General features: G+C 38.0%; 1 protein-coding gene across 6 annotated transcripts in view; it reads right to left on the bottom strand.

Moving 5' to 3' along the window:
• Positions 1-26279, bottom strand: part of mppe1 (metallophosphoesterase 1) — a 198998-nt gene that overhangs the window by 151283 nt on the left and 21436 nt on the right. For all 6 annotated transcript variants that reach the window (XR_013820224.1, XM_079863701.1, XM_079863700.1 and 3 more), the window contains exon 3: positions 859-962. Coding sequence is in view for 5 of the 6 variants with exons in the window: in XM_079863701.1 (XP_079719827.1) it covers positions 859-962 (104 nt within the window). In the remaining variant the exon portion in view is untranslated. The remainder of the gene's footprint in view (positions 1-858; positions 963-26279) is intronic.

The raw sequence follows: 26279 nt of genomic DNA, 5'->3' as shown, positions 1-26279 counted from the left end.
TAAGATTGGGAATGTTGAGATTAAATTTATGTAGTCATTCTGGAGTTATGTATACTCTCATAAACTTGTACTGCAGAAGTTTAAACCAGGTATTAATTGTCTGGGTTTGGGCCTTTAAGCAGATATTCTGCAATTCATCTTCTGTTAAATTCTCTGTATTTTCCCTGCAGTTATTGGAGATCAGTCTATAAAACAAGGACATTTTCCTACCACCATTAAACTGGTTTAAGGTATATTTTCTAAAGGGGACAGATCTGGTGAGAGAAGAGAATGATTCTGTGTTAGTGATACAATTCCTAATTTTAAGATATTTTATAATAATAATAATAATAATAATAATTTAATAAAAAGGGTTTTATGTAAATCAAACTTTTGTCTTAATTCCTGAAAACTGAGCATAGTTTCATTGCTAAATAAATCTGCCACCTTTAAACCTTTTGATGCCCAGATTTTAAAACCAGCATCATGTGTCCCTGGCGTAAAGATAATGTTTCCCCAAATAGGAGTAAATTGTAATAATTGTAAAATCTGTCAAAGATGTTTCAAAGCTTCATACCATACCACAATAGTATTTTTAACAAAGGGATTGGAAGTGGCTTTTTTCCAAACAAAAATGTATTAACATTTCTCAAAAAAGATAACATTCAAGTCAAGTTAACATCACTTCAAAGTAGGACTAAGCAATTTGGTAAAAAACAGTTATGTTTTTATATATTTTTACATTTATTGCAATCCTTACTGAAATAATATATAGTGAAAACATCAGACTCAGAAGCTCTAATAGACAATATAGCTGAGTGAAAACCACACATGAACCAAACATTTGCTCTATAGGTCAATTGTAACCCTTAAACTCACTCGTTATGGAAGCCGATGTCATGATTTCCTATAAGAACCACAAGCTTTGTGTCACTAGGATGACGGAAGATCCATTTAAAACGTCTGACATCATCATCCCAGTCCTGAGTGGAGAGCACAGCACAGTCATAATAGCTGATGGCAGTGGTCAATTTTAATTTGAAACTATTCTTATTTATGACACTTCTCTGTTTTAAATATGAACCAACAAATTGGTAGCTGATACGCTTTTGACGTGATTTTTTTAATGCTTTTTTCCTACATTTTTATGTATTTGATCTCTGAAATTAGGTCTCAGTCCTGAAAAGGGATCTGGTAACTGCCTTGCATTATTTAAAAACCATATAAAAAGTTATACATAAGAAGTTTACCTTTTGTGCTTGACTGTACAATTTCTAACTGACTTTAAAGTCCCCTGTGGTGAAAATCAAGCTTTTAATGTTGTTTATATGTCTATGTGGTGTTTTTAATATGTTTTAAGACAAACCATGTACAAATGCATAAGTCAACACCATTGCTAAGAATTTTCTCCTTAACCCCGAGGTCGACGGTATCGCCGGCGATACCAGCTCGCTTTTTTTTTATCAGTGTAAAAGAAACTCATAAATACTCTGTTGACTTTGATTTTCCATAGGAGTTTCATACATCAATCGATTCTGTTAAATGTGTATTATTTTTGTGTATACTCACAATAAAAACAAAGTGTTGTGCTTTTTGACAAATAAAGAAAAATAAACACGAAGCGAGTTCTGCCTTCTCTCTGCCAGTAAAGTCCATTCTGAAACGCGTCCGAAAATGAACCATAACTCAGCGAATACTCAGTCAAACAGACATACAGACACACAGGCATGAAGCTTGAATTCTCTTCTTTTAAATGAAGTAATTTATATAAAAAACAAATATTCTCATCTTGTGAAATCTGTATTAAAAGAGAGCGATTCCAGTCGACCTAATTACAGCTGATTCAGATGTAATGTGACTCCGCCCACGGAGAGCGTGCGCTATTCAAACGCAAATGGCTGAGGCAATCCGCACAATCCTGTGAACGCCCACATATCAGCTCGAGAAAACACACAAGTTTATTCAGATCATTACTTGTTTACACCGTCTTGCAGCGCTGTGAGGAATAATAATAATAATGGAAAATGTCCCTCAGAAGTGCGGGTATATCGAGGAGCGAGCTGAGGAATACTAGTAAGTTTTTTTCCTTCACGAATTTCTTCACGTGGGTTTCTGTTTATGAATGAATGAATGGTAGAGATGCGCGCTGTTTACCACAGCTGGCAAAGACAGTTTAAATTTAAATCGCGTGTGTGAATGAATGATGATGTTTTAGCAAACTGTATTGCTATACTGAGATGAGTAAAAATCGACTGAAATATGTTGAAATAAAATGTAGGCTATTTGTATAAGCAACGTATTAAACTGCAAATTAACAATATGCCCTAATATTTCATGAAAACAACGTTACAGTCAGGCGAAATATGAAAGACAACATCTTGTTGACTAGATTTGGGTACAGTTTTTACTGTAGAATACTGCCACGTCAAATAAGCTTTTGTTTAGCAATTTCTAGTTTTTAATCTAAGTTTTTAATCTAATCTAAGTTTTTAATAAAATAGCAAAACATATTTACAAGATAGATGTAAGCAAAATCTTAAATGGTCAATATAAGTCTTCTTCTAAATATATCTTTTGTCCTTGCATTGTGGCTCAGTCAGTGTCACACCTGAATGAATGGCTAATTATGCAGAGTCATTATGCAGAGTGGGTGGGACATTGTATTCTAAGGTGTAAACCACTCCTCGTTCACACCCCCTCGCATATTGGCTTTCCAAGCAAAACCTGTTTTACATCAATTTATATCAATGTATGGTTTTATGTGAACGATAAAGCAAGACTATTTTCACATAATTTTGAAGAAAAAACTCTAGGCGAGGACATCCATTAGTCAAAAGTCTTATTTTGACACATATTTACTATGTGTTTTGTGGCCTTATTTCAGAAATTTTAGTTTTTAGTTTTTTCAATAACCATGCATAAACATTATTCTCTCAAAAATGAAAACATGTACATACACGTGGCTCACATATTATGGTAGCCCTGTTTGTGCTTTATAGAGTGAATTTACACCTTTGCCATTAATATGTTTATAAGTAACTGAAAAAAGCACAAATGTCAGGGCATGTCAGAACATCTCAAGGGCCCCAAAAACAGCCCAGACCCCAGAGGGTTAACCCTCTGGGCTTCTTCGTAAATGGGTTACACTTAGCTTCCTCCCGCCCGAAAACGGACGAAGCCTTAAAATTTAACTTTACTTTTTCCCAGGATAACCAATCAAATATATTTTTGTTCTATAATGTTTTCTGATTATTATTTAGAATAATAATTATTATTTAGAATTTTTTATGATACTTTGCATTAATTATATAATTTTTATGAGCTATTTTTTTCATTAGAATTAATATATATATTTTTATTTTATTTATTTTATTTTATTTTTCAATAAATGCAACATTTCACATCAAAATAGAGTGCAGGCCTAAAAAAAAAGAATTTTCAAGTGAGAAGAGCGCCATCTAGTGGCTTCAAAATGTATAAATATGTGTCATGTCCTATAACCGCCTATAGGGTGGCCTATAGCTTTTTTATTTATTTATTTGATTTATTCCCATTCGGAAAGAAAAAAAATTAATTACTAAGCAACCACTAAATGGAACAACACAAATTATATATCATTTTAAAGCTTAGGATCTCAGCTTTTTAATGCATCTAATTACATTTATTAACTCCTAACGAGTGCTGAGTAAACCCTCTAAAACCGAGTGTACCGCCAGCAGGCGCCACCTAGCTGTGAAAATATTCATTACCATATTTTTCAAAAATCTTGCCTTGATTAACACAAAGTTGATGCCATTTGAAAGCTTAGAGTCTGAACTTTACAGTGAATGTATCCACTTTGAAAAACTCTTAAGTATTGCTGAGTTATTTGCTGATAAATAGAATTTCTTTTTTTTCATAATCTATAAAATAATGTACTGCAATGCGTCAAAAACATCATACAGCTCATGAAACATTCTCAGATAATTGAAAATGGCACTTCATTTTTTACAGCATACTATTACAATTAAAATGAGCCCAAAATTAACAATCTATTGCTTTTATGACAAGATATTCTTCATGGAGAAAAAAATTGCCCATGAGGGGGTGTCAAAGACTGTACAAAAAGACTATCTCTTTTCCAAATGCTGTAACTTTTGATTCCTTTATCCAAAAATTAATTTTTTTTATCCAGATGCAGCTAACATGCAGCTAACATTTAGTGAAGAAACATCTTTCTTCACTAAAAAAGAATTTTCATCCTACCTTATTTCCTTCCTGAGTTATTCCATGCCAAATAAGAAAGATATGCAAAATCATAATAAAAATTATATATATATATTGTCTTTTATCCGCCGTTTCTTGGCAGGACAGTGTCCAAATGTAATGTAATTTATATTTTCAAAAAATTTAAAAAGAGTTCTTTCAAACGATACCTACCTTTTGACTCTCCTTGCTATAGTTTTGGAGTTATTATGATTATATAATTTTTATATAGTTTGGGGCAAAATTTGCTGTTTCAGTCTTACCAGTTCATTTCTCTCTGTGTGTGTGTGTGGGGGGGGGGGGGGGAGGGTGTCTTATTTGCAGTCTTGATGTTTTAGAGCAGGGGTGGGGAACGTCCGGCCCCCGGGCCGTAACCGGCCCGCAAAACAGTTTGATGCGGCCCGCGAGTCAATTCCTCCCCAAAAAAAAAAAAAAAAAACTTCAGAAACAAAAATCTCAGCAATTACTTTTCCTGTGAGAGAAAACACAAAATAGGCAAAGTGGCAAGCAGCACGAGTCCACGAGCCGTGAGAGCAGGGTGAGGCCAGTAGCGCGAGAGTTAATGAGTCACCTGCGCGCCGCATCGGTTTCAAGTTTCTCACGATGAGCTTCGGAGGCGCGCGTGCCGTACCGGTATCTCGCTGATCAGCTTCGGGGCGCATAAAAGGATCGGAACGAAGACAGCGGAGGACCAGGCATGGACTTTACTGTGTGTGCGTGTGTTGCGTGTGTGTGTGTTGCGTGTGTGGTAGTCGTCCACGAGGGGCTGCTGCTTTTACTTTCGTTTTGTCATTTGCGTATTAAAGTGGAATGAGTGGCCGACTAAAAGTGGCCGACAGCAAATGGAATGAGTGGCCGACAGCAAGTAGAATGTGTGGCCGACTAAAAAAAATATTTTAACTATAAGCAACCCAATTTGTCTACATCTGTATTATTTCCTTTGTATAATGAGCTTAAATATTGCTGCGCAGTTGTGTGATTTAGTCTGCTTGATTAACATTATTACATATACTATTTAACTCTGATATGTAGCCTATATATATATATAAGTTCCTCGAGTCGAATGTGTTCGAATATTTCACCAGCATCAGCCTTTTCAGTTTGTATCACTCCGCTTGTGTTTGCGCAACTTGCATCATTAAGCCAGTAGGTGGTGACAAGTGACTGTCTTTATGAGTGAACAATTGAAATTTAATTGAACTGATTTAATAGTGCCAAAAACATTGATTAACTCAAGAAAGAAACAAGTTGCTGAAACCAATCTTTAATGCAAAAAAAGTTCACATCTATGCAAAATAATCCTTGAAAGATTTCTCATTTAAGGCCATTCCTGTTTGGAATATGTGATTGTGTATTGTCAACAATAAGCAGAAACATTTTGCATTTCCATTTTGTAGTGTGGATCATTCATTTCAACATTTATCCTCATTCTCATGTTTAAGAATTAATATCTTGACAAATAATTTATGCTACTGCCCACTGACATGCTTTTAAAGCTATTGTTATCAAAAAATGTTGGCCTTCAAACACCTTAAAATGCACATATGTAGGTCAGAGAAATCTAAATTTTCTCGGGGGAGCATGCCCCCGAACCCCCCTAACTACCTCACATTTGAATGTGTGTGTCTGTGGGGTAATGTGGGCTGGTGTGGCAACAGTGCCAGGACAGAATTTTTTAACCAGTCTGCCCCCCTGCATATAGGCCTAAAATATAAATTATTCTCTGTATCGAATCATGTTATCTTGTTACCCACCCCCAGCCCCTGATGTTTCGGGCTCAGCCCCTGATGTTTTCAAAACCTAGAAACGCCCCTGCTCATTACAATGGCCCTTAAAGAATGTTAAAAAATTGTAAATGGCCCTTGATAGGAAAAAGGTTCCCCACCCCTGTTTTAGAGTGTCACCCCTTCATTGCTGTGCACTTTTTTTCAGCACAGTTGCTGATCTGTAGCTTGTACCACCAAAAGTTTCTCTGAGTTTTCCTATTTTTTCGTATTTCCCATTCATTTCCTATGTCGCCGATATTTAAAGTCCCTGTAAAGGCAATTCTAAAAAAAAATTCTAAACACATTATAAATGTTAGAAATGTATTGCTAAATCATATTACAAAGACTGTGAACTGTGAAGTACTGAATTGTGGAGTTAGACCGTTAAACAGTTTTTCACCGTTGCTGTGTTCCTGATTTTTTGGGCGGGGCTAAAAGGGGGGCTCGATGACGCACTGGAGCCCCTGAGCTCCTGGACACGCCCCTACTTGATGACGCACTGGAGCCCCTGAGCTCCTGGACACGCCCCAACTTGATGACGCACTGGAGCCCATTCACATCAGTTTGCAACTCAATCGCGAGTTACTGTCAGTAGCCTACTATTAGTTACTACATCGTACAGTTTGCTAGCTAGCTATGCCTTCGTCGCGGAAATGCGTATTACCTGGATGCGATCACGTACAAAACAGATCGGAAATTGTCCTTATTTAAATTTCCGAAAAACTATCATATCAACAAGAGGTGGATTAATTTTGTGAAGAGCCACCTTGATGGAGAGCTGAGGATCACCGCCAAAACCCGCCTCTGTAGTGATCATTTTACATGGGATAGTTTTATAAACTTTCGTCGGAGACAACTGGGATTCATTCACTGATAATCCGCTGTTACTGGTGAATGTGGCCGAACCGACTATCTCCCGCCTCGGCCTTCATCCTCCCGTCGCGCCGACAACTGGTGCCATCATCGGCAGTGCGTGCCCACCAATGAGTGTAAGTTGCCTTGTGTGCTTATGTTATAACTATAGTAGGTAGTCCAGGCTCGAACATGTATGGCTTTGTAAAACAAATTAACCCTCTGGGGACCAAGGTGTTTTTGGGGCCCTTGAGATGTTCTGACATGCCTTGACATTTGTGGTTTTTTCAGTTATTTATAAACATGTTAATGGCTAAGGTGTAAATTCACTCTATATAGCACAAACAGGGCTACCATAATATGCGAGCAACGTGTATGTAGATGTTTGTATTTTTAAGAGAATAATGTTTATGCGTGGTTATTGGAAAAAATAAAAATGAAAGTTGCTGAATTAAGACCACAAAACACATATTAAATATGTGTCCACAAGACTTTTGACTAATGGATGTTGTCCCTTTGAGTTCTAGCTTCAAAATTATTTGAAAATAGTCTTGCTTTATCGTTCACAAAAAAAAAATACATTGATTTAAATGGTGTAAAACAGGTTTTGCTTGGAAAGCCATTATGCGAGGGGGGCGTGGAGGAGGAGTAGTTTGTCCCACCCACTCTGCATAATGACTCTGCCTAATGCCCATTCATTCAGGTGTGACACTGACTGAGCCACAATGCAAGGACAAAATATGTATTTAGAAGAAGACTTATATTGACCATTTAAGATTTCGCTTACATCTCTCTTGTAAATATGTTTTGCTATTTTATTAAAAATGTTACAATTACAACAATAATTACAATTTCAACAATATTTCAAGTGTACTCTTTCTTTGTAAAAAAAAAAAAAAAAAAAAGATTATAGGCCTACATTTTATCATATGTATTCATTAGTTTGAATATAGCCAACATTGGAACATCTAACATCTTAGTCTATGACTTTATTTTTGACAAAAATAGTATATATATATATATATATATATACACTGCTCAAAAAAATAAAGGGAACACTTTTTAATCAGAGAATAGCATTAAGTCAGTTAAACTCCTGGGATATTGATCTGGTCAGTTAAGTAACAGAGGGGGTTGGTAATCAGTTTCAGCTGCTTTAGTGTTAATGAAATTAACAGCAGGTGCACTAGATGGGCAACAGTGAGACAACCCCCAAAACAGGAATGGTTTTACAGGTGGAGGCCACTGACATTTTTTCCCTACTCATCTTTTTGGACTGTTTTTCACCAGTTTTGCATTTGGCTAGGTTCAGTGTCACTACTGGTAGCATGAGGCGATACCTGGACCCTACAGAGTTTGCGCAGGCAGTCCAGCTCCTTCAGGATGGCTCATCAATACGTGCCATTGCTAGAAGGTTTGCTGTGTCTCCCAGCACAGTCTCAAGAGCAAGGAGGAGATTCCAGGAAGACAGACAGCTACTCTAGGAGAGCTGGACAGGGCCGTAGAAGGTCCTTAACCCATCAGCAGGACCGGTATCTGCTCCTTTGTGCGAGGAGGAACATGATGAGCACTGCCAGAGCCCTACAAAATGACCTCCAGCAGGCCACTGGTGTGAATGTCTCTGACCAAACAATCAGAAACAGACTTCATGAGGGTGGCCTGAGGGCCCGACGTCCTCTAGTGGGCCCTGTGCTCACTGCCCAGCACCAGGGAGCTCGACTGGCATTTCCCATTGAACACCAGAATTGGCAGGTCCGCCACTGGTGCCCTGTGGTTTTCACAAATGAGAGCAGGTTCACCCTGAGCACGTGACAGACAGGAAAGGGTCTGGAGAAGCCGTGGAGAATGTTATGCTGCCTGTAACATCGTTCAGCATGACCGGTTTGGTGGTGGGTCAGTGATGGTCTGGGAGGCATATCCATGGAGGGACGCACAGACCTCTGCAGGCTAGACAATGGCACCCTGACTGCCATTAGGTATCGGGATGAAATCCTTGGATCCATTGTCAGACCCTATGCTGGTGCAGTGTGTCCTGGGTTCCTCCTGGTGCACAACAATGCCCGGCCTCATGTGGCGAGAGCATGCAGGCAGTTCCTGGAGGATGAAGGAATGATACCATTGAAGGGCCACCACGCTCACCTGACCTACATCCAATAGAACACCTCTGGGACATTGTGTTTCGGTCCATCTGACATCACCTGGTTGCACCTCAGACTGTCCAGGAGCTCAGTGATGCGCTGGTCCAGATCTGGGAGGAAATACCCCAGGACACCATCCGTCGTCTCATTAGGAGCATGCCCCGACGTTGTCAGGCATGCATACAAGCACGTGGGGGCCATACAAACTACTGAGTACCATTTTGAGTTGCTGCAATGAAATTTCAGCAAAATTGACAAGCCTGCTGCATCATTTTTTCACTTAGATTTCCGGGGTGTCTTTGAATTCAATCCTCTGTAGGTTGATCATTTTCATTTCCATCAAACGATGTGGCATCCTTTCGTTCATAACGCATTACCCAGTCCATATTAGTATAGATATCCAGCATGATATTTTTCCCCATTGAGATCTGATGTGTTTTCAAAGTGTTCCTTTAATTTTTTTGAGCAGTGTATATATATATATATATATATTATATATATATATATATATATATATATATATATATATATATATATATTATATATATATATAACGTTAGATATGAGCAGAAATTGCTAAACAAAAGCTTTTTTGATGTGGCGGTATATTCTACAGTAGCCTAAAAACTGTACCCTAGTCTAGTCAACAAAATGTTGTCTTTCATACTTCGCCTGACTGTAATGTTGTTTTTATGAAATATTAGGGCATATAAATGCTAATTTGCAGTTTAATACGTTGCTTATACAAATACATTTTATTTCAACATATTCCAGTCGATTTTTACTCATCTCAGTAGGCTATAGCAAAGCAGTTTATTATTTTACACACAGACGCGCGATTCATATTTAGGCTAAACAGTCTTTACAAATATGTCCCCTTCATTCATCTCACAGAAAGGCGAGTCATATTATAGAAATGGGATTCATCTTTTTGCGGTTTACATAGGCCTACACTAACGTTATTCCATAACGTTATTCCACACGTGAGAAAAGAAAACAGCCTACCTCACTCCTCAGCGGAATCTGCTCCTCATTTCAGGAGATATTGCTCCTCATCAGCACTGTTCTGAAGAATCTTTTCTCCATAAGGTAGGCTATAATGTCTCACTCGCGAGGAGTCGCGACGCGCTTTGTTTACAGCTGATGTGGGCGTTTCACAGCTCTGAAATGGTTCTCAGAATTTGCGTTTGAATAGCACGCGCTCTCCGGGGCGTGGTCACATTACTGTGAATCATCTCGTAATGAGGTCGACTGGAGTCGCTCTCTTTTTATACAGATTACAGAAGCTGAGAATATTTGTTTTTTATATAAATGACTTCATTTAAAAGATGCGATCTCAAGCTTTATGCCCGTGGGTCTGTTTGCCTGTTTGACTGAATTTTCGCGGAGTTATAGATCATTTTCGAACGCGTTTCAAATGGGAGTTTACTGACAGAGAGAAGGCAGAAATCGCATCATGTTAATTTTTCTTTATTTGTCAAAAAGCAAAACACTTTATTTTTATTGTGAGTATACAGAAAAAAAATAGACACTGAACAGGATCGATTGATGTATTACACGAAAATGAAAGATCAAAATTAGCAGAGCATTTAGTGTTTATTTTCATTGCTAAAAAAAAAAACGAGCAAAACGCGCGGGCGCGTTTTTGGTCCCCAGAGGGTTAAGCTGCTACGAGCATCCATTCCGGCTGTAGCGGTGACAGTTGAGTGTGGCGACTGCAACGAGCTTTCCCGCGAGTGGGCGTGGTTTCAGCGCAGCCAGCGGACACGCCCCCAGCGTTTGAGAGCAGAGATTACTGCTCATTTTTTCAAGATTTTGATCGCTTATTTTATGTACTTGCCGGCTTTTTTTATCATTCAAATTTGGCTGGGTGGCTAATAACACATTTTTCTGTGGTGTGACAAACTCAGAACACATACTTAATTTTGACTTTACAGGGACTTTAACATATCAGAATCATCTCCTTGATTTTTTTGTGTGTTCATATAGGTAATACAACAAAAGTCACCAAGTTTCACCCCCATCCGATGAAGCAAAAAAATTTAACATTTCAAAACGTTCAAGTTTTCGCCCGTTTTCGAAGAAGAAGAAGAAGAAGGCGAAGAAGCCCAGAGGGTTAAGTATGCAAGTACTGACAGTCTCAAAAATGCGGTTTGAAATCGCTGGCGTTTCTGATGTCACAAACTACCTTATAACCAATCAAGTCAACGAGTGGATCTCTGAGCTGTGAGTGAGTGGAGGTCGGGCTAATTTGCATATTCACAGAACCACATGTGGGTGGTTGACATGACATGGCCTTTTTTTGGTCCAATGTGTCAAAGTTAACTAAATTATAGAAAAATATGTCAAAAACTGTGGTGATATTGTTCAGAAAGTGCTGTTTTATATGAACATACAGAGCATTCATGGGTTTATTCTTCCATTTTTTCACAATTTTCAGCCAAACCAGAATAAGCTCAAATGGCGTGACTGTCCCAAGCACATTTCACAAATTTTGATTTTGAATAAAAACAAGAAAATTAATTAATTTTCTGTTTTTTCAATCATATATTGATATCCCAGATGTCTACTTGTGAGTCTGCTTGACTAAAAGTTAAGGCATAATATTTTGAAGCCACCTATTCTGCTCTTGCTTTGACAGGTTAGCGTAGCAGATAGCTAACATAAGATCCATGAAAACTGTAGAAACATAATAATATGGCATTACAAACTGTCCATATATACACATACATGAATATGCAACTCAAGTCGAACATATATAGCTATCCCATAAGAAAAATTTGCCATTATAATGAGACTACTAAGCATTTAAGCTAACTTTAACATGGGTGTCTATGGAGAAATGCTAATCGCGATTAGCATCTATTAATACAACATACATATTATGCTAAAACGGACAATACACAAAGGCTTTAGCAAAGTAGATATAATTCCTACAGAAATACTTACAGACTTAGACCTTCAAAAACTACCAAAGGCAAAGAGAAAAGAGTAACTGCTACATGTCCTCTCACACCAGAGTCCGAAGCAAACAGGAAACCAACGGCAAGAGAGGAGGGACTAAAATATGAAAAATCAAATGCAATACAACTTTACACCACTAGATGTCTCTAATGCAACACAAAGTGGGGGCAGAACACTCCCCGCCTGGTATTAAATAATACCACTATGTCCCTTTACTGAGAAGCAGCACAACGTCTGAAACAGGTCTTCAACACACCTTGGGAGAACCCTGTCTCATGATCTTTACATTGACTTTCCGAATCCTGCCATCACAGCTGGGGATGGTTTCCACAATAACACCTGTGGGCCACTCATTCCTTTTAAGCCTGGCTGTTGCACGGGTAAGTGATTTCCAACTAGAGAATCTACTAAACCGATAAGAGCCGATACCTCCACCTGTAGCTTTTGTAGCATAGGTTGAAACTTGAGGGCGAATTTCTGCATCCGACTCTGGATGTAGAAGGTCAAATATCTCTGGCTGAGGAGACTCATCCAACTCAGGTTTTGTCAGAAAAGCTGGACCTGAAAACCAGTTGGTGTCTTTTAGGAGAGTGGCTGGGACAGACCTGGATCCATGATCTGCAGGATTATGGCTGGTGCTGATGTAGTGCCACTGATTAGGGTGCGAGGATTTCCTGATTCTTGTCACTCTGTTTGCGAAATAGACATAGAAGTTCCTGGACGTGTTATGAATGTAGCCAAGTACAATCCTGCTGTCCGTGTAGAACTTGACTGTGTGAATCTCCACATCGATTTCATCCATTATCAGGTCTGCAAGCTCTGTTGCCAAGACAGCTGCAAACAGCTCCAAACGAGGGACAGTGTGCGCAGGACGTGGAGCCAGCTTGGACTTCCCCATGATGAACCCGACATGACTGTGTCCTTCTGTATCAACTGCCTTAAGGTAGGCTACAGCTGATATAGCTAGAGTCGATGCATCCGCGAAGACACAAATTTCTCTGTGTACAGTGGCAAGCAGAGAAACAGAAAGGTAGGTCCTCTGGATCTGGAGTAGCTTAAGTTCCATCAGGGAATCTTTCCAGGCTTTCCACTGGATTATTTTGTCGTCTGGTAGTTGAGTGTCCCAATCGTTCTCTTCTATGGAGATATCTCTCACCTAAGCCTTTCACTGAATCGTGATTGGTGCCACAAACCCCAAGGGATCATATAGACTGTTGACCGTCGAAAGGATGCCCCTTCTAGTGAATGGCTTTTCCTCATCAGACACGCAGAAGGAGAAGCTGTCTGTTTGCAGGTCCCATCTGAGGCCTAGACTGCGTTGGATAGGCAAAGGATCAGATGTCAGATCCAGATCCTTAAGATCTTTGGCACGATCTTCAGATGGGAAAGCATTCATAACAGTGCTGCTGTTTGTTGCTATCTTGTGCAACATGATGCTTGACTCAGCTAACATCTCCCTTGTTCTTTTCAGATTGTCGATGGCTTCTTCTGCAGTGGAGAATGAGGCGAGTCCATCATCCACATAAAAGTTCCGCATGACGAACTGCTTAGCATCTTGGCCATGTTCTTTTTGTCCTTCTTGCGCTGCCCGTCTCAAGCCATAAATGGCCACAGCTGGTGAAGGGCTGTTACCGAATACATGTACTGTCATTTGGTATTCAGTCACTGGTTTTGTGAAGTCGTTATCTTCGAATCACAAGAACCTTAGGAAATCATGGTGGTCCTCACAGACTGTGAAACAGTAAAACATCTGTTGCACATCTGCTGTGACTGCAAAAGGCTCCCTGCGGAAACGAAGAAGGACGTCAAGAAGAGTATTATTGAGGTCTGGTCCCTTTAAGAGGATGTCGTTGAGGGAGACACCTTCGTGCCTGGCACTGGAGTCAAACACCACCCGTATTAAGTCTGACTTCTTAGGGTGGTAGACACCAAATGTTGGTAGATACCAGCACTCTTGATTCTCTTTCAATGGCGGCGCTAGTTCTGCCTGGTTTGACTCGAAGATTTTCTACATGAAATCCATATATTGTTTTTTCATGTCTGGCTTTCTTTCCAATGTGCGACACAGAGATGAGAGACGTTTGGCTGCTTGCTCTCTATTATTTGGGATGCGGCGCCTTGAGGAATGGAATGGTAAGGGAGCTACCCAACTGTTTGCATCATTCATGTCCATGATCTCAAGGAACGCTTGATCTTCAATAGACAAAGCTATTTTCTCATCCTCTTTTGTTCTTTTGGTCACTGTGCTTCCAAGATCATCGATGTCATCTGCCAGTATGTCCATCTCTTTCAAGGTTTGTATACTGTGACTTGATCTCCTCTTGTCAAACTTTTCTTGGATGTGAATAACACTATGACATGGTCTAAGGAAAGACGTATGCCCAGTAGGTAGGACATCAGTCCTGTAAACATTAACGCTGCTAGGCTTGTGGGCTCCTCTGAGACATACTTCTCCAACAATGACCCAGCCGAGGTCAAGTTGTTGAGCATATGGAGCATTGTTGGGTCCATTATACTGTTTATGTACTTTGTGTACGCGCAGTATGTCTCTGCCGAGTAGAAGAAGTCTGACCAGAGTCAGAAGCAAACAGGAAACCAATGGCAAGAGAGGAGGGACTAAAATATTAAAAATCAAATGCAATACAACTTTACACCACTAGATGTCTTTAATGCAACACAAAGTGGGGGCAGAACACCACCCTTAACTAAAACATTTTGTCCCAAAAATGGATATCACAAGCTGTGACGCCATATTCCTTTTATTAAACGGGCAATTGTTTGGAGACCTTTGGGGAGTGGGGGTCCTCCTTCTTTCAGGAGGAAGAACAACACCTTAGAAGGACACTGAAAGTTACAATGTGAGTTTTCTCTCTTCATGGTTTAAAAAAAAATCAAGTATATCCGGCACTCCTGCTTCAGTTCCCTTTTGCGCTGTTTTTGGTGTGACGCATTTTACACAAAAATGCCCAAATGAAATTACTTTTCAGTCAATATTACCTAATCTCATGCTAAGTACATGAAACCTCATATGGTGTGTCACAACATCATAAGGTGTGACAGGGTTTTCTTGTCACACCATATGATTATTTTGTCACACTATATGATATGAACTGCATTTAAATACATAAATAATGCTCTTAGATACATATTGTATAGCTAATAGTTAAGTTTATTGAATATTTCATCCTTTTAACACATTTTGATACTATATTATTCACACATTTAATATCTATACACCAACTCAATTTGGTGAATCCCTACTATCCCATTTTCAAGCTGAATCCATGTTAAACTACAGCATTTTGTCACTCAAATGTTTCCCTTTATTTATTTATTTATTTATTCAGTTTGAGGTAGATTTCAGTAGATGGCGAGATATGGTGAATGCAGAAAGAACAAGGAAATGATACATCATCAGCTTGCTGTTCGGTCATTGTTTTACTCATCCTCATTTTGAAATGAATTTTTGCATTAAATAAAAAAAAAAAACGTTCAATGATTTACTAAAGATTATTAGAATTCATGTAGTTAATATTCAGCAGATTAAAATAAAAAGTGCAACATCAAATGAATACAGTAAGTGGATTAATGAATGTGTTATACACATATGATTCTTTGCTACTTTGAGTAGAACTCAGTGTTTTAAACAATTTTGTGATTTTTGCTGTAACTGAAACAATAATTCACTTGTCAAACTAAGTTTGGTTGTTTGTTAAATGCAGCTAATACAGATTTTTGCATACAGATTGTTGTTTGGTGTGACATCATATGGCGTGACACCATGTCATTTGGTGTGACATTCAGAATTTTGAAAGAAATTAAGGCTTTTTGGTTATTAATCATAAAATCATCAATGTGACAGATGGGGAATAGTGCCAGCAAAGGTTACAAGCATTTTGATACTTTTATAACAAGGTATTCCCAAATTAATTTAAAGTATATTTAAAGATTACGAGTAAACGTCTTTCTTTGAGTGTTGATAAAGTAAAATAATGCAAAATGTGACATATTTGCATATAAGAAATGCTATACTTTTATATAATAATTATAAAGAATCAGGATAAATTAACTTACATTATCACATTATACCCCTTTTTAATTTAATACACATTAAAAAGGTGCATTCATGTCACACCATATGACAATTGTAGTCACTAAGACAGTATACTAGTGAATAAATGTAAATTTCAGGACAAAATCTACAAGAACACATACTGTATATATTTGGAAATATAAGAGTTGGTAGAATGTAATCCAATGAGTTCCATGACTTACATTTGAGAATTTTTTTTTTTTAGCCAAATATGTCAACCACACACACACACACACACACACACACACACACACACACACACTAGAGCCCTGCACGGGCCTCAAATCTAAGCCCGAGCCCGGCCCTGGCCCGAGACGCTCAGGCCCTAGCCCGACCCGTGTCCGACAGCTCAACAGAATTATCAGCCCGAGTCCGACTCGAGCCGGGGTTTTTTTTTTTTTTTTTTTTTTTCACAGCGGCAGCCTGCCCTATTTGCAGCCGTTAAAATAGGTCTGTTTTGTTAGTTATGTTTCTTTTCTTTTCATTTCTTTATTAAGTTAATTAAGACAAATGTTTTGAGCATTTTTTTTTTTTTAAATGACGACCAAGCAGCCGAGCCGACAGCGAGTAAAACATGTTTGATCAATTTAGCCTCTCAAATCAACGCTAATACTTGGCTACAATAAAATCCATAAATATAAAACACTTCAAGCATATCACACAGACAGTTAAGTTTAATGTTTATTTATTAAACCACAGTGAGTAAAACAACATTTTTTTGAAATACTGAGGCAGGCTCAGGCTGCTCGCAACAGCGTTCGCAAACGAAATGAGCAATAGCCTACAATCTAAACAAATTAAATACAATAAATCAAAAACAAACTTGCAGGTTATCTTACCTAAAAAATGCACCACAGAACATGGCCATTCTTTTTTTCCAGTAGTTTCCAACAGTTAAACGAAAATAAAGTCCAATCAAACGAAAAGTTAGAACAGTCTCTTACAGAGCATCGTGGAGTAAAAGAATAGCATCCACAGTGGAAGGTTTTAACCCAGTCCTCCTCTCTTCTATCACTCTTCCCGCTGCGCTGAAGACATGTTCGCTGCTGCGATTTTTCTCTTAATATTCTCCATTATTTGCACATGAGGTGAATCGTGGGTTGCGCTGACGGGAAACCTGTGTGTGTGCGTGTGTGCGTGCGTGCGTGAAACTGTCATGTCAATCATATGTCAGTGTAATTATAAGATTATGAAAGTTATGAGGTTATGAAATGTCTGTTTGTTTTTCTATCGTCGACGTCAACTTCTCATATTTTTTTAATTAATGTCTAAAAATATAAAAAGAAGGATAACCCAAAAAAGGCCCGAGGCCCGGCCCGCATGTGAACTATGACGTGAAAATTGGCCCGAAGCCCGGCCCTAGGGGCGTGAAAAAGTCGGGGCCCGTCGGGCTCGGGCTGAAATGCAGGGCTCTAACACACACACACACACATATATATATATAGGGCTGGGGGAATTAACGCATTAATCTTTGCGATTCATTTGAGATGTTTAACGCATTAAAAAAAAATAACGCAATTGACGCAGCACCTTTTTTTTTTTGTCTCGTTTTAATGACTTCCTGTTGTGGCTGCTATTGAAAAGGCCGAAAATATGCCGTCCCGCCCCTCCGTGTTCGGCGATCAGGTTTCATTCTCGTGCAGCTTGTTTAGTAACTTCACGAGTGGGTCTTTTCCACTCCATGTGTGCGCCGCGCTCTCAGTTCGTCCAGACGGATCTGGCGTTTTCGGAGACTGAAACCGTTATTTTTTTTAAACCGGGTCCCAAGGTAAATAAATCTGAAAACGTCACCCTTGTGTTTTCATGTGTACGGCCAATCCGTACATTTTCACACCATGTGACACCGCTACGTCACACGTAACAGCAACAACAATGGCGGACAATATGCTTGTGTTCGTGCTGCAGAACCTACTGAGCCTATTAGCTTTACTAAAGCAAAATCTTCTGCTCTTATGGTGAGCAACAAGTGATTATGGACAACACCATACGCCACATGCTCTTAAGTCCACCGCGGAGGACAACCAGGAGAAAATTTTGGGTAAGACCTGGTAGAACCAGCAGTTGGTGGGACAACTTTGTCAATGGCGTTGTTGTGGAAGACGAATGGAGGGAGAATTTTCGCATGTCCAAAGCATCTCTCATCGCCCTGAGCGAAGAACTTAGTCCGTATATTGAAGGGCAAACAACAAACATGAGGGCACCAATTGAGACGTTTAAAAAGGTTGCGTTAACGCTGTATTACTTGAGCGATGAGGGACGGCTACGGAAGACTGCTAACGCCTTAGGAGTGTCGCGACAGGCTGTGTCCGTTGTTGTCAGGCAAACATGCAAAGCGATCGCTATCCACCTGGGTCCAAAATACATCAAGTTGCCTTTTACGGAGTCCGAGGCCGAGGATCTGGTTTTGGGTTTCCATCGTGCTCATGGCATGCCATAGTGTTTGGGAGCGGTTGACGGAACACACATCGAAATCAAGCAGCCATCTACCAACTCAATGGACTACATCAACAGGAAAGGCAAACATTCTCTTAATTTACAGGCGGTCTGTGATTATAAGTACAGATTTATTGATGTTGTGATAAGGTGGCCTGGGAGTGTACACGATGCACTTTTTTTAAGTATTTAGTAAAATCTGCAAAGGTAAATTGTATAATGCTTTTTTTAAAATGTGTTGTGTGGAATGTGTGTCTAGTGAAAATAAACAAATGACTATGTTTAACACTATAAAATCTGGTGAAATACAATACTCTTTTTTACAATTATCTTATATAGCCTAGCCATTTTTAATAGGATGGACAGTTGAAGGAACCCAACCTCGTTATACTTAATAAATATATTTGTTTTTCAACGGGAGTATTCTCTGGCTAGAGCGCAGAACTGTGGAGTTTGTATGGACAGAAGTGCATGCCTGAGCTTGTATTTTGGGTTAAGCTGCGTTGCTTTGACATTGTGGAAAATAGAATAATAGAAACAAAATGTATTGGCCTTTTTACCCGTTATTATCAATCTAAATTAATCTCGTTTTTAATTGAACTTAATTTCGTTTTTCTTTATTTAAATTTCGTTTTTTATTTATTTAAATTTCGTTTTTCTTTATTTAAATTTCGTTTTTCTTTATTTAAATTTCGTTTTTTCTTTATTTAAATTTCGTTTTTTCTTTATTTAAATTTCGTTTTTCTTTATTTAAATTTCGTTTTTCTTTATTTAAATCTACCCTTTACTGTGTCAGTAATTTGTTAGTCAGAAAAATTTTAGACTACCTTAAAAGTATTGCTTAAGTTAACAGACCTGTGTGTGTATGTTTTATATCACTAGTGCAGTGTCCGTTCTCGGAGCATATAGGCCCTGTCCGCGTGAGGCGCACCGCTTCCCGCTCGCGCTGTTCTGTAGTTTACTAAAAGTTTATTCATTCTGAATGTGTCGCGTGTCCATCTATATTGCACCAAACGCGACAGTGCACTCCCTTGTGAAGTTGATTGGATGAACGGTTCTCGAAATAATCAAAATGCAAACAGACAGACAGACACATAGAACACAAATTCCAAGATGGCGGCGCCGGTGTTTACACGTTTGTCTGCATAGTTTCCTTGTGTTTGTATAAGTGTTTTTTTGTTTTTTTGCTAAAACGGGTTACCTGATTTTGGAATAATTTTCATCCTGTGTCTCAGAACTGTGTTTACAAACTTAATCGTAAACAGTAAACAATAATATAGCCCACGTTTCAACGAAACAAGCTGGTCTGGCTGCAACAACAACATGAGGCTACCAGTTTACCTGCTGCTCGCATGTGTGCTGAGCTCATGGACTGTGAATACTCTGGGATCATCTGGCGATGGATTGTTTGCTTCTTCCCGGATTATTCTCCCAAATTCTGTGACTATGCTGTTCGATGCCGATGGCTTTACATCAGTCCTCATGGCTTCATCGGTCTGCACCCTGCATGGGTATGGACTTTTCAATTGGGCAGAAGTACGGCGGTTCCAGTTTAACTCCTGCAGGCGCAATCATCGAGTCGGCAACAGCCGCCCGGCAAGATCAGTTTGGATTATTCTACTCCTGTTCCTTTCAGGTAATGTCCATCCAAACCCAGGCCCAAAACTGCTTGAGCTTCTGAGCCCTGACGATTTAAAAGATAGCAGTGGCTTGCGTTTTATTCATGTCAACGTGCGCAGCCTGATAAATAAAATCGATGCTATTCGTCTGTGGGCTAAACTGACAGAAAGTGACGTAATTGTCTTGTCAGAAACATGGCTCAAACCATCAATCACGAGCAATATGATTCATATTGAAGGGTATAATCTCTTTAGGACGGATCGTATGGGTAAAGGAGGGGGAGTAGCTATATATGTTAAGGCATCGTTGGAATGTTGTTCCATTGAATCAATAACAAAGCCAAAATTCTTCGAATTATGTGCCATTAAATTAAATCTCCCCAATGGTGCTTTTCTGACTGTGGTAGGATGTTACCGCCCACCCTCGGCTGCGGCTGGAGCAACTGCTCTACTGTCTGACTTTTTGCATAAACTGTCAAATGAGTATATTCTCCTAGGAGATCTGAACTGGGACTGGCTATCACCTTCATCAGCTTTAAGAGACATATGTGATGCTTTAAATTTGACGCAACTAGTACAGTCACCTACACGTCTAAATCAAAAAAGAATGGACAAATCAACATTAATTGACGTAATTCTGTCTAATGCTCCACATAAGTATTCGGCTACTGGAGTTTTCTGTAATGATATCAGTGATCACTGTATGGTTGTGTGTGTTAGAAACTGCAAATTGACTAAAACTAAGCCACGGTATATTTTTAAACGAAATTATAAATGTTTTAATGAGCAAGCTTTTCTTCATGAAATCTATCAGAGTGATTTAAATTTAGTTTGTGATATGGATGATGTTGAGCTGGCCTGGAATTATTTCAAAAAGACCTTTTTAGCTATAGTTGAAAAACATGCCCCTATCAGAAGATACAGAGTGAGGGGTAGAGACAATCCTTGGTTTAATGACTCTATTGCAACAGCTATTAGAGAACGGAATAAAGCATGGATTAAAGCAAAAGTAAATAATAATGATAAATGCTGGGTAAATTATAGGGTATTAAGAAACAAATGCACAAGACTAATAAAAAGTACAAAAAGTGAATATTATCTGAATTTATTAAATGAAAACCTTAATGACCCCAAACATTTTTGGAAAGTAATTAAATCTTCTTCGGGAGACGTACCCCCTCCAACTATCCCAGAAGTTATGATAGCAAGTCAGGGTGAAGTAAGGGGTAAACAAAATATAGTAGATACATTCAATAAGCATTTTATTAATGCAGGAATAGATACTCAGTCAACACTCCTAACCAACCCCACAGATAGTGTAACTTCTATCACAAACTTGTCTAATGTAAATTTGAATAATTTTAACTTTACTTCAATATCTGTCTCTGAAGTGCAAAAGGCTCTGTTAGGCCTGGATTGTAAAAAGTCTGCTGGGCCAGACCAGATTGAGCCATATTTTCTTAAAACTGCTGCAAATTTGATTGCTAAACCCATCTCTTCCATTTTTAATCTTAGTTTATACAGTGGTTCTGTCCCCAAATCATGGAAATCTGCATTTGTCCTCCCACTATTAAAAAGTGGAGACCCATCGGCCTTAGATAATTATCGGCCAATTTCCAGATTATCTGTCTTGTCTAAACTATTTGAGTCTCTTGTAAATGAGCAATTAAAACATTTTTTAGCTGATAACTGTATTTTAAGTTCCACTCAGTCTGGTTTCCGGAAAGGACACAGTACAATTACGGCTGTAACCTCTGTTACAAATGATATTGTTAATGCTTTAGATGGCAAAAAGTCTTGTGCTGCTCTATTCATTGACTTATCTAAAGCTTTTGACACCGTTGACCATAATCTCCTTCTACAAAGATTGCAAAACATAGGTTTTAGTAGCACTGTGCTAAATTGGTTTTCTGATTACCTGAGTGGTAGAACACAGTGTGTGACATTAGATAACTGTACCTCATCATTGCTAGAAGTAAAAATGGGTGTCCCCCAAGGATCAGTTTTGGGTCCTATTTTATTTTCTATTTATATAAATAATTTAGGTGTAGGTCTGAATCAAACAAAGGCTCATTTTTACGCAGATGACACTATTTTGTACACCTCTGCTACATCATTGAAGGAAGCAATTTATCATTTACAGTCTGCCTTTAGTCAGGTACAAAAATCTTTGGTAGGATTAAAGTTGGTATTAAATGCTAAAAAAACTAAATTAATGGTCTTTACGCGTTCACATTCTCCTATGGATTTTACTATTTTAACACAAAGTGGTACTCCAATAGAGAGAGTGACTTCTTACAAATACCTAGGTATTTGGATTGATGATAAATTGTCTTTTGGGGTCCATATTGAAAGCCTTTTAAAAAAACTCAGACCTAAGTTAGGTTTTTATTTTAGATTAAAGAAGTGCTTTCCTTATTCAGCAAGGAAAAGGTTGGTGCAGAGTTCATTCTTAACAGTTTTGGATTACGGTGATTTAATTTATATGCACTCTACCTCATTTTTATTAAAAAAATTAGATGTATTATATCACTCTGCCTTACGTTTCATTACAGAAGCAACAGCTAGGACTCACCACTGCACTCTGTATGAAACTGTACAATGGCCCTCCCTCTCTCTCAGAAGAAAATTCCATCTATTGATTTTTATTGCCAAAGCACTAATGGATAAATTACCTATTTACATTTCAAATTTACTTACTTACCAAAATAGTGTTTACAGAACAAGGTCGTCAAAAAAAATATTATTAATTATTCCATCAACAAAAACAGAATTTGGTAAAAAAGCTTTTTCATCATATGCACCAAATGTCTGGAATGAACTCCAAAACACCTTAAATTTAGAATCACTTCCATCTATTAATATTTTTAAAAACCTTTTAAAGTCAACTTTGACTGAACGGTGTAATTGTTTTTAATTAGGTACCCTGTAAATTATATGTTTGTATTTACTTAAGTTAAACAAAATGTCTTGTTTGTATATGTATAGTCTATGTATAGAGATTGTGTTGTGTAGTATGTAATTTTTTTGTCCTGTCTTTTTTTTTTAATGTTTTTTTTCTTTGCAACTTTTTGGCCGCCTATCTTGGCCAGGACTCCCTGGGAGAAGAGTTATTGTAACTCAATGGGACTTTTCCTGGTTAAATAAAGGTTAAATAAAAAAATAAAAAAAATAAAAAATAGAGATTCCTGCCTTTATTAGAGAGAAGAATATGTTCAGCACCCTCTCTCCGAAGCTTCGAATATTCGATGTTCATTACTACAGTACCGAAGCTTCGAAGCTCAAAAAATGGTATTCGGACCAGCCCTAGTAGTCACTTGGACTTTTTTAAACATTGTCTTTACTAACTTTCTGGGCCGGCAAGTTTCAATAACATAGAAGCCTATGGAGGAGAGAGACAGCTCTCAGATTTAATCAAAAATATCTTAATTTGTGTTCCGGAGATGAACGAAAGTCTTACGGGGTTGGAACAACATGAGGGTGAGTAATTACTGACAGAATTTTCATTTTTGGGTGAACTAACCCTTTAAAGGCTACGTTCACACTGTGAGCCTTAGTGCTCAATTCCGATTTATTGCTCAGATTCTTTTATAGTTATTAGGCCTGTCACGATTATGAAATTTGGCTGACGATTAATTGTCTAAAAAATAATGGCGATTATAACAATTAATTGTCAGTTTTAAGGCTTTGATGATTAAATGTCTGTTTTAGGGCTTTGACGATTATGCCGATTAATTGTCCGTTTTAATCCTTTGTAAGTTATCATTTTGTAGCGTAATATTACAGTTAACACCTTTAAATATTAAATAAATGTATTTAAAATTTTCAATTCAGTAAATAACTAAAACAATCACAAACTGGCCAATCACAGAAAAGGCCACAAAATGTATCTACAGTATAAACTAATGGTCACTTGTTTCATTTGTTTAACACAATCCAGAATCCACTATTTACGCACTACTTCATTATAGAGAAAAACAACATATTAATAAAAATATATGATCATAAGCTATGACCATTTTTTATTAAACTTAGTGAGTGTAGAAGTCAGCAACAAAAAGTAATTCTTGAAAAAATCTGCACAGATATTTTATCAAATCTAAACATGTTAATAAAAACAAATTACTATAAGTATTGTATTCTATATGTATTCTATGTATATATATTTGTATATGTATTCTACATTTAACAAATTTTATATTTATATATGAATGGAAAAAAAACTATATAAAATATTATAAATATATATATATATATATATATATATATATATATATATATACACACACACATAATGTGAGATATATATTATATAATATAATATATAAAACAAATAATATAAGATTTAAAGATGCTTATTTTAAATCTATTGTGCAGCAGAACAAAATATGCTTTTAATAATATTTCAGTACGCAAAACCATGATAATATGAAATGCTTCAAAAAAGCGGCACAAAGCGTGTATGCGCATCGCAGGTGCAGAATGATGAGCTTAAAGCAACATGGAGTCACAGGGCGCATTTAAAGTTCACGGCACAAAGCGAAGAATGTTGAGCGCACAAATCATAGAGTATATCTGTCCAACAGTTTATTGATCATTTGGTTCTTCACAGTTTTAAATTCCAGTTATTGAGCGTTTGATGCCAATTCATAGTCCTTGTGCTGCGTGTGATCTAACAGACACACGGTAGCAAGTCATTTAGAAACAGCGAACTCCAGCAAGTCAAAAAGTCAACAAAGTCATTTATGCAAATCCACGGCCCTTTATCTACAGATCAAGCATTATAATGTGAATGAATATATCATATTGGAGAGAGTTTTACCGTGCATCCTGTCGTAACTGGACGAGGCACGCTGTTTGAATGCATTGCTGAACCGAGAATGATTGACAGCTGTAGAGGAGGGAAGACGAGTTCCACTGAACTTTAATGTAGGAGAACTTACTTTATTGTAAATATACTTCTGTCCCTCACATTAAGCTATGGAATGGCTTCAGATGACTTTGAATATATTGCAGGAAAACTTACTTAGTGCTTGTCTATTTCTTTCGGTTCATGACTCCCCCTTAAGCCGTAAACCTAAGCCAGCAATGTTGATCTACACTGACGTAAAATTCACATGAATTGCGACTGTTCAGACTGTGGTTGCATTCAGGCATGTACTGGCCATCGGGACTACCGGGAGATTCCCGGTGGGCCGCGGTCTGGTTGGGCCGGCAGCGTTTTTTTTTTTTAAATCATTATTAATCGTAATATTCTTAAGTATATTGTTGTATAGTCCAATTCCGGGCTTATGTGTCTCTCTCATGAAGCCGCATGAAGCTGATGCGAGCTGCGAGACTGACAGGTCTAAACGTGTGATGAGCACACGTGACGTGTTCACTGAACATTGGCCAATCAGAATCAAGTTCAAGTTCTAGACTTGAAAAGCGGCCGCTTTACAACTGCTGCTGCAGCGATGTGATGATGTGCAACGAAATTCAATATGTTAAAGCATAACATCTTTAAACGTAAAGGAGGGGCCGAGAAGTTGAGGGAGAAAAAACGACAAGCACTTGAGGCAGATGCCACCAAATGTGTTAAAATAAATGAATTATTTGCTGGAAGGTAGTGTTGTTTTTGGTGGCCTGTTTTAATTTTAGTTTTAGTCTAGTCTTTGTGTCAGGCTGTCATTTTAGTTTTTATTAGTTTTAGTCACGTTCATACTCTTTTTAGTCTAGTCAAGTTTTAGTCGACGAAAACTGATGACATTTTAGTCTAGTTTTAGTCAACGAAAACTGATGACATTTAGTCTAGTTTTAGTCGACGAAAACTGATGACATTTTAGTCTAGTTTTAGTCAATGAAAATTGTATTTTAGTCTCTTTTTAGTAATGCGATTCTATTTAACCCAGTCAATATAGAATTTCAAGGTTATCTTATTATAGGCTAGCCTATATTTAGGGCTGTGACGGTGGCAGTTTTTTTTACCACCGCGGTTGGGGGTTGGGGGGTTATTTAAAAAAATAAAAACTCGTTTTATATTTCCACACAAAGACGCGTGATATAGCCTACCACTCTGCGCTTTGAGAGGGATGTGGCATGTGGGACACGAGCAGGAAAGAGACCATCGATCTCTTTATGATATCTTCGTGTTTTCTACTTTATGTAAATTGGTCTGAAGAGCGAATTTTATCCTCCACAAGGGCGAAAT

The sequence above is a fragment of the Squalius cephalus genome, assembly GCF_949319135.1.
Source record: "Squalius cephalus genome assembly, chromosome: 25".
Taxonomy (NCBI): domain Eukaryota; kingdom Metazoa; phylum Chordata; class Actinopteri; order Cypriniformes; family Leuciscidae; genus Squalius; species Squalius cephalus.
Note: the sequence above shows the minus strand (reverse complement) of the source record. Positions and strands in the feature narration are given on the sequence as shown.